General features: G+C 38.5%; 1 protein-coding gene across 5 annotated transcripts in view; it reads left to right on the top strand.

The window, feature by feature from the left end:
• The window catches only part of ANKS1B (ankyrin repeat and sterile alpha motif domain containing 1B), a 452,062-nt gene extending 442,614 nt beyond the window's left edge, over positions 1-9,448 (top strand). For all 5 annotated transcript variants that reach the window (XM_075497691.1, XM_075497704.1, XM_075497731.1 and 2 more), the window contains 3 exons: positions 6,256-6,423; positions 7,649-7,737; positions 7,935-9,448. In XM_075497691.1, the coding sequence (XP_075353806.1) occupies positions 6,256-6,423; positions 7,649-7,737; positions 7,935-7,971 (294 nt within the window). In that variant the 3' untranslated portion in view covers positions 7,972-9,448. The remainder of the gene's footprint in view (positions 1-6,255; positions 6,424-7,648; positions 7,738-7,934) is intronic.
• The last annotated feature ends 7,849 nt before the right edge of the window (positions 9,449-17,297 follow it).

Here is a 17,297-nt window from a genome sequence, read left to right as displayed (position 1 = left end):
CATAAATACCTATCTATTAATCAGTCATACTGTTTTTGGCTAAATTTGGTGAAATAAGTAGTGGCTCTAATTTTCAGGACTAAGGGGGCTTATTGTCCAAAAAGTTCATGAATACTTGCCCTTTGAGTTAAGCACAAGAGAAATTTAAAATGCTATTAAAACTTTAAATCATTCAAGAAAAAATATTTTAATATAGTATAATGTGTATGGATTCTTGAAACATGCTTATACAAATATAAATGTCTGAACTGAGACATTTTATTTGTGACTGGGGAAATAGTCAACATTGCAGAGTGATAGCATGTAGGGTAGTTTAAATAAAAAGATGTACAGGAAGGTAGGTTAGAAGGAATTTTAGCATTTTGGTTCAGTGCTTTTGTTGTTTAACTTCTCTGCTGACATTTTAGTGGCGACAGGGAGTAGAAAAAACTTCAAAATTGTGTTAAAAATAGATAGACCATGGTCAACAAGATGTTACATTATATAGATTTTAGTGATAAGTGAATTAACTGAAATCAGACTGATTGAGTGAGGTTATTATTTCTCCTGATCCATTTAAATACTTCTTAATGGTTTCAAAGTACTGCAGTTTCATTTATAGGTTTAATAATCAAGCACAAACATAGACCCAGGTGTAGCTGATGAAATTCATTTTCTCCTTTCTTGGCAAAGAAAGAATAGTGATCCAGGAATAATTACAACATTTTGCTCGCTTCCTGTACCTTAAGGAGGAGCATTTAATACCCCAAGCACTTTAAATGGCTATTTTAAGCAATACAGAAACTTTAACTGTCTTAACTTAGTTTTCTCCTGCAATATAATCCTCAGTGGGGTGTTACCTACTCAAATATTCTCTTTTTGTGTTGTTTTATTTCTCAGGCTCTAGCATTTCTGATGCAAGTACAAGCTGCATAAAAAATAGCTAGGTATTCAGAACACAAGCATACAGTAAATTAAATTTTCTGTTTAAAGTCTAACACTTGCTTATGTTAGCCTGATCTTCCAGTTTGCTACCAGAAACAATCCTATATGTTTGTCAATGGATAGAAGTTCAATCATATTAAGAAAAATAAGGTTTAAAAAGGTAGAAATCCACAATAAGGTGTAAAAAAGATGCATCTTAAATCATATATATCATGGTAATACAATATATGCAATGGCATGAAAAAAGTTTCACTCTTCTAGGTCCTTCAGTTCCTCAGGAAATGTGGGCAAGAACAATTTTTTTGCAGATAGGAAAGCATTTTAGTGTAGTGACATGTCAACTACCAGCATTACTGATGCTTAACTATTTAGGAGTGACTGTACATGTAACTTCTCTACTCAGAGTTAAAATTTTATAATCAAAATTGCAAAAACATCAGACTCGATTAAAGAATACTGAAGGGGACAAGGTTTGGGCGAAGAAGAGGATTTATTGCTCAGTGTTTGAAATCCACTTCACTCTCATTCACTTATAAAGCAGCCCTAAAACTACCAGTAAAGGATTCCCTCTGGAGAAACAAACCACCGTAACAATTCCTATACCAAATTCTGGTTCATATATGGGGGACATCCAAAGTAATTTCCATCAGATACTCCTTCATTGTCCAATGCACCTATGAATAGAAGACAACCAGCATAAATGGGAAGAATTTCTGCTCTTGCTCATGCCAAAGATTAGACTGGTGCTCTACATACCACAAAGACTTTTTTCTTCTTTTCTATATTTTTTTGCCCTTCATTGCACAGACTTAAGCTGGATAAGAATTGGAAACTGCTAGTATACATACTTAGCAGAGAAGAAAAAGCATGCATTCAGGTCTCAAAGTTCTGTTCCTTGCCTTCTTTCAGGGGATTAGGGGACTTTATAAAATTTCTCTGTTCATATGATCATCCAGGTACAATCAGTGTGGCATCCCCACGTCTCCAGAACAGAAAACTTCTTTCCTTTGCAGTATCCAGAGGCAACATGCCCAGACAGTCCCCTCTCTGGGGAATATTAGGTGGAATGTGTCAAGCCCTTTCAGTTGCTCCTGGCAAATTTCTTGAGATGGAGTACACTCAGGTACAAGGAGCTTTCAGCTCATGAGCAAATGAGTCTCTCCTCTCTCGTCTACATCAATGGCTTTTGCAACAGCCTGAAAGACCCACTTTGAAGGCCTGTTTCCATCTTCCCATCGCATACAAGATATCTTTCTGTGCCACATTACAACAGAGGGATGGATTCTGAAGAGTTTGCCTTCCACGATTGCTTTAAACCCAGAATGAGAAAGGATAAAGAATTTAAGTTGCAGGAGTGCCTGATCATGAAAGCCTTATGCAGCCCAGGAGTCCACAGATGTTACAAACAAATGCCAGCTGTGTTGGTCTCATCGTACCATCTTTAGCAAGCTGAGCTTTCTTCCCCTTGAACGCATGAAGGCTGACACATTGGAAAGCGCAGACAAATCCATGTCCTTTCTAGATCCTCCTCAAAAGTAAAAGTTTTGAGGTCTGGAGGGATAAAGCGTATGTACACTTAACAGTGTAAATGTATATGTCTGTCAGCTCTGCATCTGAAAGAACTCTCGTTACTAGTGAGTAACCTTCTCATCAGGCTCTTGTAGTAGAAATCCTCAACATTCGGCCTCGAAGCTTTTGTTGTAACTAAGAAGTAGGCAACTGATTTCATCTCAGGGGATGGCTATTTTAAACTGGGTTGGGATTTTTCAGATTTTTCAAGTTAAGGTTCCATATACTCTCTTCTGTTCAATTTTTGCCAACTGCGATTTTAAGTTCGGTACCTTGAACACAGGGTGTTCTAATTGACGTTGCTACACATCCGATGTGATGGGTAGCTCACACTAATAATCTGAGAGGCTCCAAAGGAAGCTTCTTCAGTAAATTCAATCTTCAGAAAAGACCAGATTTGACATTGATCTTAAAGAAGGAAAAAATCATCACCTAAAAGCAAAAACCCATAAAATCCTCACTTATATGAAAAGTGATTTCCCAAAAAGGCAAAATGTTGGGTTTTTTCCAAAAATTCCTTTACAAGTGACATTTTGTTTTCTATAACGTTTCTATAGCTCAAAAGGCAGAAATCTTACTCTCTTTAAAATATTCCTGAAGCCTCAACATAGCTTTATAGAAGCATGAAAACACAATGAAGCAGCAGTGCCTGCTGCAACTTACGCAGTTAAAAAAAGTCAGGTAAAACGTAACAGAACAATTAGCCATTGTAATAGGTTGGCTGAATTAAAGCGGCTGAAGAATCCTGACTCAGACTTGCAATGGGGCATTGAATTGTAGCATTACATGGCAAACAAGGCAATTGACCTCAATTTCTCATCTCCCAGCAATTGTTGCTTAAAGACATTAGCTTATTCACTTTCCTTCTCTGCTGTGCCGAGCAAAGAACAGGCTTGTAGCGGCCTCAGAACCACCACGGTCCTAGGAGTTTTGCCTCCTTTCCAAGGAGCTTGATGGGGTACTGTAAGGGTCAATGTCTTCTACAGTGACCGGGAGTCTACAACTTTTGTGCTAAGTGTCTTTCAGGGAAGCAGACCCGTTTCCATCCTTTTGTGCTACATGAAAAAAAAAGTCTTCTCACTCATCAGAAGAATTTCCATGACAGCTTTTGTGGTTGGGTTTTCCACCCCCATCCCCGAGGGAATGCTGCTCTTACCTCTCCGGTATAGCCCATGGAAGAATCCATACAAACTCTAATCCTCATATTCCTCTCCCAGGACTACTGGTGAAAAATTCTTCAAACCAAACCTGTTTACTTCTGTTTTTTTCAAAATACAATTTTGTTGATGCTCTTTTTAAATTTTACAAGGTACAATTTTAAAGCCCTCCTTGCCTCCATTTGCAGACTTCTCTTTGTCAAGGTTCTACTGCAGCACACAATGTATGAAATTTATCTACAAGTTCAGTTTACATTTTGAATATTGAACAGAACAGCAAGCGTTCTGTTTTATTTGCTATATTTCAAATATTTATTAAGCATAGAAACAGTTACATGTTTCCAATGGCTTTCAGGTTCCAGTCAGTCCTATTTTTTCATTTTACAGACTACGACAGAAAACAAATCATAGTGGCTTCTGACGAGATGCAGGACCCAGACTAGATTTATGGCACAGCATGGCAAACTCTCTGCTCGTCTCCACTCTTATCTCGGAGCTTTTCAGCCCTGTCTCTCCGTGACCTTTTTGTACGCCACATTGGATGGTGCATTTTCTCAGTCCCACTAGTATTACAGTCTACTTTTTCTCCAAGCCGTTACTACACTCTGTCCTGTTGATGTATTCCTTAGCAATAATAATATCCACTGTAGACAATCCCGTGATGATACAGTACCCTATCTTACCGTCACGACAGCAGATTAAGATGTCTTTAGAATAATATTCTTGTGCTACTAATAGGTGGACTCAATTTCAAATAATATTATTCGGTACATTTTTAACAATTATACTCTGTTGGTCTTAATTCTGTAGCCAGCGTTCTGCTAAAAGACAGGGCACTCGTCTCTTTAGCCTTTCATTTATTACTCCACTGGCAAACTGCATTCTCAGTGCTTCTTGGTCCTGGCCAGTTTCCTTAAGTTAAAGGGGAGACAGTTTGGAGACTACTGCTGTCAAGTCAGGCAGACATTTTTATTTGTGGAGCTATGAAACTTTGGCTAGCTTGCTGTTGTGACTGCAGTCCTAACAGCTGAGAGCAATCCCAGTGGAGGAGTATAATTGTTTTCTGTCTGACCTAACAAAGACCAGAGCTGGCACCTTTCTAAGAAGCTCTTACAATGAGCTAAATATGCTGAATTTAGCCTATACTGTCTGAGTATACATGCGTGATTAAAAAGGGATGGAATTTCTTCGTGACTACAGTGAAATTACAGTGTAGGGCATGAAAGAAAACGCTTATCGCTTTAACTGTGTTTTAATGATTGAAGGGCAGGTAGCGTACTGCCAAGTGTCTTGCATTGCTTTCTGGCTTATTGCAAACTCAACAGTTGGACTGGACTAGCTAAAGAGGTAGCTCGTTTAAATTTATATCAGAAACACGTGGTAATTTTAAGGAATCACCTAGTTTATAAGCAATGCAGGATTGCTTCCAACTATGGGCTGCAGAGGTTCAGGAAGGACAGGGTAACTTCTGAATTACATTAAAGATTTATGAATTATTCTAAAGAGACTGTAGGACATAAGGAGGCGAGCCTGCAGGCTTGCATTTGCTCTGCAGGGGGTTGAAACATTATTGGAAAGTTAGGAGCCTAGAAATAGGCTCTAGTAGGAGCCTACAAAACAAACCCACAAACCTGAAAAAAAATTACCATAGAAATTCACTTGCAGTTTAGATTAAAGTCAGATTTGAAACTCACAGCTGCTTTTTAGTTAATGTAAAACTGTACTGAAAAAATATTTATACCAACCCCCTGGATCCTCATTCATGCTTTATAAACTTTTCAACAGGTTTTCGTCCACACATGCAGTGGGAACTGACCACCAAACTGGTCTTAGTCTTAAGAGCCTGACTTCTTTGGTCATACCCACTAACCCCCCATGCTTACAAGAGTATGCTGACATGCCAGTTTAAGCTCAAACATTTTTACTTCCAGAAAACAAAACCATGAGAAGGTTACCCCAGCACTTGAAACGTGCATCTGAAGCCGAGTACTGACTTTCACGCATGCGTAGGTGCACTGCATCTGTGAAGCAGAGCATGCACTTTCAACATTTGCTTTTTGTCCTTTTGGAAGCATCACGCCAACGCTGCGTCCTCTTCCCGTTCCGTTCGGTGAGAGCACAGAGCATCCCGAGGCGCACGCCCAGGGAAGCAGCGCGTCGGGCTGCCGGCTCTGGAGGAGGACTGGTCAGCAGAGGAGGTCCGAAATAGAGCAAGGTGGAATGTCAGATAGACGCAGTAGTGCAAGATGGGTGGGATCTTGAGAGCAGCGGATACGGGGTGAGCTGGGAAGTTGTGGGGGGTTAATGTGCTTGTTCTAAAAAAGAGATGACACACTCACCCACTCCTGTTTTCATGTTTAGTGAGACAATGTTTTCAAGGTTTTTAGAAGTAATTGCTTTCAGTACAATAAATTACATTTAGATTGTTTTTAATCAATGAGAAATCAAATGACAGATGTAAATATTGCAGACTTAGGAAGATATTACCAGTGTGATTTCAATTATTTACATTACAGATCACTTCTGTAGACAGTACTACCGCACTTCATGTATCTGACAATAATTCAGCCTCACTCCAATTTTAACTGTTTTTGTTTTGTTCCAGAATTTAGCTTACGAAATCATTCTTACACTAGGACAAGCATTTGAGGTGGCCTATCAGCTTGCACTACAAGCACGAAAAGGGGGCCATTCTTCAACCCTCCCAGAAAGCTTTGAAAATAAACCCTCCAAGCCTATTCCCAAACCACGTGTTAGTATTCGGAAGTCAGTGGTAAGTAGAAAGTAGTGGTGCATGCAAACAACAAAATTCAGCTGCGCAGTTAAGGGTTGATATACATAGAAGATGTATAAATAAATATACCTGTTGAGTCAGAAATGCTCCGTGTCTCCGTTGTGCCACCTCTGCTCATCAGCCGGTAGGGTTGTGTCACTGCAGCGCGGGCAACCGCTTCGAACAACTGCGCATTTCGGATTCCTCCAGTTTAAGATGTTGCTTGGCTAGTGTTGCACATATGTCTTTTATAGTAATTTGCAGAGCTTTAATTGATTTGGCCTAATTCTAACGTATTGTGCTTTTTTAAGTGCTGAGGATCACAGCCAGTGCATACCTCTCAAACTGTGCAGTTCCATGGACTTTCCTGATCTTGTATCAAGAAATAAAATCAGCACCAAACTTGTTTGATACACGATCACTGCATATGTATCTGAATCAAATTACAAATCCAAATCGATTTACAATTATCTTGTCACACCAAGCAACTGCTTTTCTTACCCTTTTTTTTGACCCTCGGCAGACCCTCCTGTTCCAAAACTGGGATTCAACGTACCTTTTCAATATTTTCTTTGTAATCCCAAACTCCTAAGAATCCAAGCTCTTTGGAGCCTACATATTGATTGTCTTTAAAGTGCCCTCCTGAAGTGCATAGATGACAGCGAAACATTCTTTTATGGTAGAGCTTTTAAAAAACTTATGAAAACTATTTTAAATCAAGTGAGAATACAGGCACAGGGTGACTTGGGAGGGAAAGGGGGAAAAATGACCGCACACTGTTTTGTATTTACTGGCTATAAAGCGAGAACCATACTCCGTGATATTTAATTACTGGATGAGAGGAAGGGGGAAAAAAATGTATGGCTGTACACTTTGTTATCCATTGCCACAGAATCTTCATCCATAAAATTTTAGAGAAAGAACATTTCCTGATGCAATCATCTGTCTCTGTAACAAAAGGACTTCTTGGGATCAAGTCTAGCTTTAAACATAGCTTTAACAACCTGTGATGCCCTATAGCTTGGGGATAGACACAGCTCTGATCTAAAGAGGAAAAAGAAGGCAACCATGGGTACCTGGGAGTGTAGACCACTGCACTCGCTGCTGTAGGATCTTGTTGATACAGGATTTATTCTGTGTTCTATTCGTTTAAAGAAAAAATTTCTGCTAGAAACGCTGTGCACAGAGATGGTAACCTGTCTGTATGTTTGCGTTTGTCTTAAAGCAGATAGATCCATCTGAACAAAAGACTCTCGCGAATCTACCATGGATTGTTGAACCTGGACAAGAAGCCAAAAGAGGCATTAATACCAAGTATGAAACTACAATTTTCTGATACAAAACTGTCCCCCTGTTCCTTGTTGTGCCTTGCACGCCAAGCAGTCACAGCACAGCCTTTCCTTTATGGCAACGTTTCAATCCAGCAGAGAGGAAGACTGCACTGTATGAGTGGCCTTGTAACTAACAAAAAAGGCTGACGGTCATTTCTGGTCATGTTCTTCTTCCTGCAGCACTGACAGAAGAATGACACTATATGAAGACTTTTAAAATTACAGTCCACAAGAGGAGTGAGAAACCTTATTTTTCATGCAGTTCTCCCTTGTGACTCTGCCACAGTGCTTTCTTTGATTTCTTATTTTAGAATTCTACTTTTTAAAAAAAAAAAAAAACAAACAAAAGGTCTCTAAACTAACACTAATGCTGCCTATGAGTAGAATATTTGATTGGTTTTTTATTTAAATCTTGGCAGTTTTTAATTGAAATAGAACCAGAATTAATAAATAGAGTATTTGTGAAACCACTGAATTCATTAATAATTACTGTGTTGAATAAAGAACTCATTAAAGTGACAAGAAATTAGGCACCCTGATTTCTGTGTGCGCTGGTTTTATATGTAATCATTGGTGTCCTTTGATCCTCTACAGAAATAGGAACCTCTTGCATTGTAACAAAGGATCAGAGTTTTATGAATGGTTAGAAAAAGGTATTAATAATGCACAGAAAACATTTATTAGATATTTTTATGGAAGAGAAGTACTATAGGAAAACATATGAATATTTATGGAAGGAAGCCAGATTAATTATGAAAAATATTGTTTATTTTAAAGTTAAGTAAACCACTGCTATTGCAGCATTATGAAAATTATAAGAGTTGTAGCATCAGTGCACTGGATGTTCTGTGTGATCAGTCTGGAATGAAAGTGGAATGGTCATTCTACTACACCTACATATAGTTTATGCAGTTCAACATTGCTATAGCCATGAATTCTACTAGTATTTTTAAAAAATAATCTCAGTGGTTCTAAAAAAAGTCAAAACCATGGATTTTGCTATCAAGATTTCTGTCACAGAAAGCTTGTTTGGAAGAGTGTTGATAAAATTCTACTGCAAAACATTTTCTAAATAAAAATAGCAAGAAAAAGAAAAAAATTCCAAAGTAATAAAAATGTTTTCATGGAACAAAATAGTTAAGCATTTGCTTAATATTTGATTAAATAAGATTTACTTACATTTTCTTTGAAGTGTTTTAATTTTTTTAATGTCTGTGGAGTATTTGTATAATACCATGATGTATATTTATGTAGAATTGAAATTATAACAGTACAAATATCACTATAGGAGAAAAATGACATTTTAACGTATATTGTTCTATCCAGTCAAATTGTGAATCATTTTGAAGTTCATTATAGAGATATTGATAAATTGTGTGGTTGTCTTACTGTTTTTTTAATTATTATTTCATATCCAGCTGAGGTTTTCAGTTAGAATCATCAGTTGGTAAATTCCAAAAAATGGATAATCGAACTTGGTTTAAACCTGATAACTGTATACGGTTTAGTTAAACCTAATCATAGCGCTGAGTGATGACATACTTTTAATACAGTATTCAATTTACTTGAACAAAATAGTTCCTTGTACATATTTTGCCTATTCACTGTTGATATGTACGTAGTCAACTGACAGTAAAAAAAAATAACACTAAAAATATGGTACCAAAAGGAAAATTGTATAGGAGAACAGTAAATAGTAGCCTCACTGCAACAAATACTTATGTAAATATGCTTGGGCTTCCAGTTAATAAATTTTGTAATTTTGTCATTTATTTATATCCTATAAAAGCACACAAAATAAAATGAAGTTGTACAGTCCCAGTGCTTTGTGCATCATTTTATCGTTGCTAAAGGACATAAGGGGCCTGATCCAAAGGATACTGAAATCAGTGAAAGGTCCTCCCCTCTCCTTTTCCCAATTTCATTGGGCTTTGGATCTTGTCCCACACAAACCCAGGCATTGCTGCGGAGACAGTTTTGGTTTAGAATACAGATTTTGTTTACGGATGGTAAATACTTCATACTTTAAAGTCCTTAATTAACTGGTTCTTTGGTGCACTACTGAACTGCTGACTTCCCGTATTTAATTGCACCCTGTAAAGACTCACACAGGGAGTTACGTTAAAACACATTCACTTCAGGCACCAAAAGTACTAAGTGGCCGGATTTCCAGGCTATAAAACTGGGGCACCTCTTATGTAGCTGAATGACCCCTAAAATTAAAGGATGAGACAGGAGCTGCAGCACAACGTTAAGCAGATGTAAGGGAAGGCAGTGAAACAACAGGAAGCACCGGCAACTTGCAGGAAGAATTTGATCTAGGTTGATCAAAGAGATGTCAAGCAGGTGAGGTGGCACAGTAAGCTGCTGAACTTGTTTGGGAGAGATAATCAGGGCAAAAGAGACTGAGGATGGCTAGCAAGACTGATGAAAGATGAGACGGACGAAAGACGGCTGGGGCCGGGAATGAGCGTGAAGAGAAAGGTTTTGGGACGCAGTGAGTCAGTGAACGATTGGAGCCCCCACAGCAGACATAAACTGAAACTGGAAGGAGAGAGAAGAGTTAACAGGCATAAGGCACTTCTGTATTTGCAGAAACCTGGGATTTCAGAGGGAAACATTTCTCTCACTCGCTGATACTAGCATAAGCCAGTTGGAGAGAAGTCCATGGGGTCCCCTCTGGCATGGGACAGTGGTTCAGCATTCCTTTCCTCAGATCCAAACAAACTGCAAACTTTCTACAAACCTGCAACCTTTTCTACTTTCTACAAACCTGCACTAACCCAAAGCAGTTACCACTTGATCTTTAGTCCTTTTGGTCAAGGTGACTTTCCATTAAAGTTCCTAGTGCACTGGAAGTGTATAGGCAGTAAGAGGACAATGGTCAGCCTTAAAAGTGAAGGTAGGGAAAAAGCCAGACACCTCCAAAAGATCAGAAAGTGAGGAGGATTGCTATTCTTGACCTCTCCTCAAGGTAAGAGGGAAGCAGAGGCAGTCAAGGAGAGTATGTGAAGAAACGGGAGCCTTTGGATGTTGCAAAACCAGGAGTTAATTGCAACAACTGCCTTACAGTGGGAGGGTGGAGAACGGGCAAAAGAAGAGAGATTATATGGAAGTAGATTGCATTTGACATGAGAAGATAAGGAAATTGGAATCAAAGTGAGGTAAGTGTGGGTGACAAAGGATTTTGAGAATTATTTGGGTAGTGAGGTCTATAATATGCAAGGTAAAAAAGCTGCTGCTGGGAGAAGGCTTAAAGACTGGAGAAACTCCTGAGGAAACAACAGGGAAATTCTCTGCTGTGGAGGTGGAGGTTTTCCTAAAGCAGACGTTGCATTTCAGACTGGACATGGTGACTCCTCCAGTCTGGCCTGATGTTTATTAAAAGCCAAAGGAGCTGCTGCTCGCAGCTGGCAGGAGACGACGCTCAGCATATCTGGTTCTGGTATTCTGCCAGTAAGTTTATGAGAGGCTGCTTCTCCTGCAGAACCACAATGTTACACATGCCTTGCACTTTGAAGCCAACATCTCAGCATCAAAAACTGGCATGACCACGAAACGGTGACCATAGGGAAGAGAATTAGCAGGTCATGAAGAAGGTTGTGTCAGTCCTTTGGAAAAGCAAGCAGCATGCTAGACAGCTAATAAACTTTCACATCCAACTGTGAAATAGTTTATAGCTTCCATTCTAGGTTAAAACAGGCAGTTTGTGCCATGTGAAGAACTCTCATTTAATTTTGCCCTAGATTTCTTTCAATGTGTGCTGTTCAGCTGTCCCGCTTCACACTTCACTGGAGGATGGTGTCTAAGATGTCATCAAGACAACAGTCTAGAAATAGTAACTTCAACTGTCTCCAAACCACCAGCCCAAAGAACAATTGACTCTATGGAGGAACTGTGGGGCAGTGACAAGCATGTAAGTGAAAGACATGGCATAGGATTAGAGACAATATTTACATGTGGGCACTTATCTAAGAAGAGGGATATCTGTTACCTCATGTAAAAAGACCAGCTGAAGAGAGCGGGAGAAAAAAGGACTCTTAACTTGCTGGAAATACTGACAGGATTTTCAGCTCACTGGAAAGCACAGGGCGATAATGCTCAGGCTTCTACTGAAAAGCTCTGTCACCGTTTAGAGCTCTCTAACTTCTTCAGGTGAACCAACTTCTTCGCTGAACTAGCAAACTGACCATACTGCTATCAAGCCTACCCTTGAATACAGTGGTTCTAGTTAACTTTCACACCCGTGAGCTGATAACCCAAGCTAGACAGAGGCCGATCACAAGCTCAGCTAAGTGAAACAAACGTACAAGGTTCATTTGCAGCCAGAGTTCACACTAGATTTTGTGGAACTGGTGGATGGTTTCATTCCTACCGACTGGACAGTCACACTCATCCTCATTACAATCCTGAATGCAACCAGCCCGAACACCGCTGTCCTACTGAAGAGGCAGAAAAGAGGAATCGGGGAAGTGGCCTATGGTCCTTGCCTTTCAGGAAGGATATGCCCCAAACGCAGGAATGGGAAACGGCACCTCCATGCCTGGCTCCTGCTCTTGCACAATACCACAAGCAAATTTCTCTTCAGTCCTACTTAACATTTATATGCATTTGCTAGTGCCACATCTTTCACCCTTCCGCTGTGGAAGTTGGGTTCCTAGGTATCTTTGAGAATGTGGGTCTGGGTAAAGTGGTAACACCTAGACAGACAAAAATGCTATCGGTATGTAAATGAAACAAAATTCTCTCTCTCTCTCTCTCCCCCTCTCTCCTCTTGCCACCAAAAGGTTGGAAAAGAAAACTACTTTTTCTATCAGTCAAGAAACCTGAATTCAAAACACTGTACAGCCACATAAGAAAAAGTTAAGCTTAGGCAGAAACTGAAGGCCTTAGACTTCTTCCTCACACATAGAAAATATATCACAGATTTAACATCATAAGCTCACTTAATTGGAAGATACATGCCTTTTTGTCATTTTTTTAAACCTGGTAATTCCTACCTTCAAGTCACTAGAACTGCTCAAATTTTCCAGATCCTTACCCAAAGCTAAATTTATTCCAATATTAAATCCTTTTAAAAAACAAAATGAAAAATTCACACACAACGTTCAGGATGGGTCAAGGATTGAGACAACATGTCCAAATTTGAAGGCAGTATATTTGTTATCATCTTTTCTAAATGAGTATTAGAAAACCCAGAAATTCAGGATGAGACAAAGGAAATGGAGATATGTTCCAGTACAGAGAATACCCAAAGTAACTTTATCCTATAGTGACACCATGAGGAAAAAAAGAAATAGACTACACTAATTTTAACGATACATTAGATGCAGCGCAGTCTTCATTCTTGCGCTTGTGATTATTGGATAATGATAATTGCTAGGCTGCAGAATTAAGGGCTTGGGCATGTCCTAAGCAAAAATATCCTAATGTATATAATTGAGGCTAGCACCACTTATTTCTTGAGCTTATGTTGCGAAGAAGATTAATATCTTTTACTTTAACTTACCTTTATATACTTACACTGTTATATACTGTCTGGAAGGTATCAGTGACGGATTAGGTGAACAATTCTGCACTGGAATTGAGTGAATCTACTGAAACTTCCTAGTATCTAGGAATGCCGTATACGATTGGAGGTTAATATGAAAAGATGCTAGATCATTCACCATGGCCATTTCTCTATCACAGCCATTACATTTCACTCAGCTATACTTGCTTCAAGCTTTGAGAATTACCTAGGCCAATGACCTCAAACCTAGAAAATTAAACTGATTGCTAGGAAAACAAAAAGATGAATACCTGTCGCACCTGAAGGCACAGCTCACCTGTGTTCAATACTGCACTTCCTAAGGAGGCCGATCTCAAAGGAAGGTGAAAAGGTTTAAAGGCCAAATTATACAGTACGAAGTTCTTCCCGATCCACAGATGACCAACAAAATCCCTGAATGTTAGTGTTTCATTACAATCACACTCCTAGCACAGACTATGCAGACCTGAGACAAGGAACTTTATCAGAGGGTCTCTTAAGTTCCTTTCTGTACCTATTTTTAGGTGAGACATGCAAAGCAAGGGAATAAAGATCTTAGCTTTATAATAATCCATAACATTTGAAGCACACAGAACAGCTGGGAGCATTGAAGTAGAAACGGAATGTTTTTCTGAGATGTTTGTTTAGACTCAGTTTTGCATAGAGTAGAAATTAAGAACTAATTCCCTTGCTTGACACGATTTACAAGGTGTTCTTTTCTTCCAGCCAGTAGAACTTGTTATTCTTTTGTCAGCAAGGCTGAAACGTCCTGCCTCTCTCTCACACCTCACGAATACGCCACTTCTCAGCCTTCTCTCCAATTCAACAAAACAATTTCAACTCAAACTTTACACACTGCAAGACTTTTGCCCAGTCCTTGGATCACTTTTTGTGGTCCTCTTCTAAATTTTGGTTGAATCCATTTTCTCCCTTAAATACAAATACCAGAGCTACATGCAGTACACCAGTTGATGTCTTATTAATGAAGCACATAGATCACTTCCTCACTCCTTCAAGACGGATCTTTTTCGTGTACCCACAGGCCCTGTTTACGTTCCACTGAAGACAATTTGGAGTTTGTATGGATGATACCATCCACTTTCATTTCCACACCACCATATTCAAGACGGTCTCACTGGCATTCATAAGTTTGCTATGCATGACAAAGCTATACTTTGTCCATAAGGTAACAAAAAACCTGCTGGTGGATGTTGAAAGCAGACACGCATCATATTGTGATAGCTATTTATTCTTGCAGTTCACTCTTTAGCCAATTCATATCATCTGCAGCTTTATTGTCAAAGGTTTTATAGATCATGGACAAAAACATTAAATAACACTCTACCAATAATGTGACCCATATTTTAATCCATCTAATATGTTCTCTACCAGTGCTATAGAAGCTCTTTTAAATCAAAATGCTGTGTGATAATTAATCAAATTCCCTAAAGAAATCCAAAGTTCATGTATTGACACTGATGGGTTAAAAACAAAACAAAACAAAACACAACACAAAAAACCCACCCAAAAACGACAAGCAAAACAATTAGAAATCTGTCAGCAACGTTTGCTGAAACCAGTCTCTCACAAAACCACAACAATCAACAACGCCTAGAAAAATTCTGTGACGTTCAGAGTAGACTTCGCTTTTCCATATAACCCTAAGTCTGCCATTCCACTGTTTCAGTCAGGACTGACTTCGGGTCAATAGTTGCCTTGGTCACCTCTTTCAAAACACCAGAATCGTCATGATTCACAGTCCTTTAGAAATTTCTCATTTTTTTCAAGCCCTGATTAATTTTACCAGGTGCAATTCAAAGGACACTTCATCTTAACCATCTCGGACATTTGGCTATTTATTGTTTGGATTTGCTGATTCAAAATGCTTTAGTTTGAACAAATGCATCCTTGCCACCTGTTCTGTTAAGATGATAAACCTGCTATCCCTGTGATTAATATAGTCCAAATATTCTGTCCTTCCAACATCATATTTCACAACAGTGTCACTGTGATCAATGACTAAGCTGCTTTGTGTTTAATGCTAAATGACCTCTCATTTACTTTGCTTATTGATATTTCACTCGATGCACAAACCCCTATCAGTTGCTCCTATATTTTACCTAGTAATTTGCACTCTAAAATGTCATAAACATCTCCTAATATATATATATATCTGTGTTTCACTGCAGCTTCCTCACCTCTTTTTAAGGGATGTCATGTAAGATAACATCTCATTTAGTGGGGTTGGTTTGTTTTTTGTTTTTGGTTTTTTTTGGGGGGTCACATCTGCAGAACTGTGACTCCTTGGACCCCTTTCAATGATTCTCAGCTTTAACACATCCTACATTACATCTATGGTCCCAGCTATGCCAAAAATTGTTTTGCTGGAATGATTCCAAATCTGTACCTCCCTGACCGAAGTGATATCCTGTTATACAAGGAATATGCAAGCAGAGTACGGTTGGTGACACCTGGAAAACTGCTAATTTTTACACCTTGAATTTGATTTTATAATAAAGATTTCATAAAGGTTTGCTTTTCAAGAATGTCACTGCTGATCCAAAGCCAAGTGTGTGGGTGTTTTTCATCTTGCTATAGTTGATTTAACTTGTAAAAAGGAGACTTAACTTCCTCTCTATATTTTCTTTCAATTATATAAACATCCCTGTGAACAAGTCAGTAAGAATTTATGACAGATTTAGAGCCTGGTGATAATTTATGAGTACTTTATGTTGGCCTGATTACTGAAATGTTTGTTACATGGCTTCACTTGTTTAACATAGCAAGAATCTGTCAGGAAAAAACAACTCTGAAAGGGAAGGATAGATTAAGGTACCCAGTTTTCAAACTCTACCCAATTCTTAAGGAAAAATGCCAGAATTATTTAAATATCCTATTCAAAATAGCCTCTAAAACTAGCTTAGAGGAAGAAAAAGCAACATCCAAGAATCCACAAGTGCAAAACTTGTGTTTCAAATGGAAAGCAAAAAGCGCTTAACTGTTAAAAAAAAAGTACTGTTTCTGGCACTCACTGTACAAACAATGTATAGTTATATTTATTATATATATTATATAATATATAAAATACACAATATGTTTATTATATTATATATATTCTATTTTATAATTACAACTTGACCATTAACATTCCACTGCTACTGGATTATCTGTGCTACTTATCTCTGACCACAGTCACTTACAATTTTGTCTTTACTTCCTCTGGGGAAAGAATTTTTGCAGTCCTCCCATTTGGGCCAAGTCCTTGGGTTACGATACCTAATTCAGCTGTTCTCACTTTGAAGTTTTGACTGTGTTTAGGAACTTCCAATTTTTCCCTTCGAGGAATCTCAGCAGCCATGAATGGGCAGTCACCTTAGAAATAGCAAAAAATATCTCAGTACGGTCATTTCAGTAGGGAAAACCACTTTGTTAGAACTCAAACGCTGCACAAGACGCATTCAAAACAGAAGGCACCCTAGCTCAAAGCCCCTCACTACTTGTCATAGTTATCAATTCCAATTTAGACATCCAAACTTTGCTTTTGTGAGAAAGAAGAACATATCAAAGTTAAGACCTCTTTTATTTGCTTTTAACTGCCCAAAGTATTCACTGTGATCAAATGCTCACTTTCCAGATAGGTTCCTGCTTAACAAAACAAACACACGGACAGATGCATAGTACTATCCTAAAATAATTTCTAACCCATGACAGAACTGAAATGAGGAGGAAAATAAGTAATGCAAAATGGAGGTACAAGCTACAAGAGCTGGAGGCACTGTGGTTTAATTTTTGAAAAGCAGGAGATGTAATTTGTATGCAAACTAAACATAAAAAAATATAGGAGGGATTATCATTTTTAGGGAAGGTGATCTTAATTTCCTAGATTCACATTTTAGCAAAAAAAGCAATATGATGCATAATACCCTTATCTAACAGCTTGTTAAAGATGATTCTTTTTTTCACTAATACACGCTGAAGAAAACAGAGAGATGCAAAACACAAGCTGAGAAAGT

Source organism: Mycteria americana, chromosome 1 (genome assembly GCF_035582795.1).
Source record: "Mycteria americana isolate JAX WOST 10 ecotype Jacksonville Zoo and Gardens chromosome 1, USCA_MyAme_1.0, whole genome shotgun sequence".
In the NCBI taxonomy this organism is placed as follows: domain Eukaryota; kingdom Metazoa; phylum Chordata; class Aves; order Ciconiiformes; family Ciconiidae; genus Mycteria; species Mycteria americana.
The sequence above is the reverse complement of the archived record's forward strand: the minus strand, read 5'-3'. Positions and strand labels throughout refer to the sequence as shown.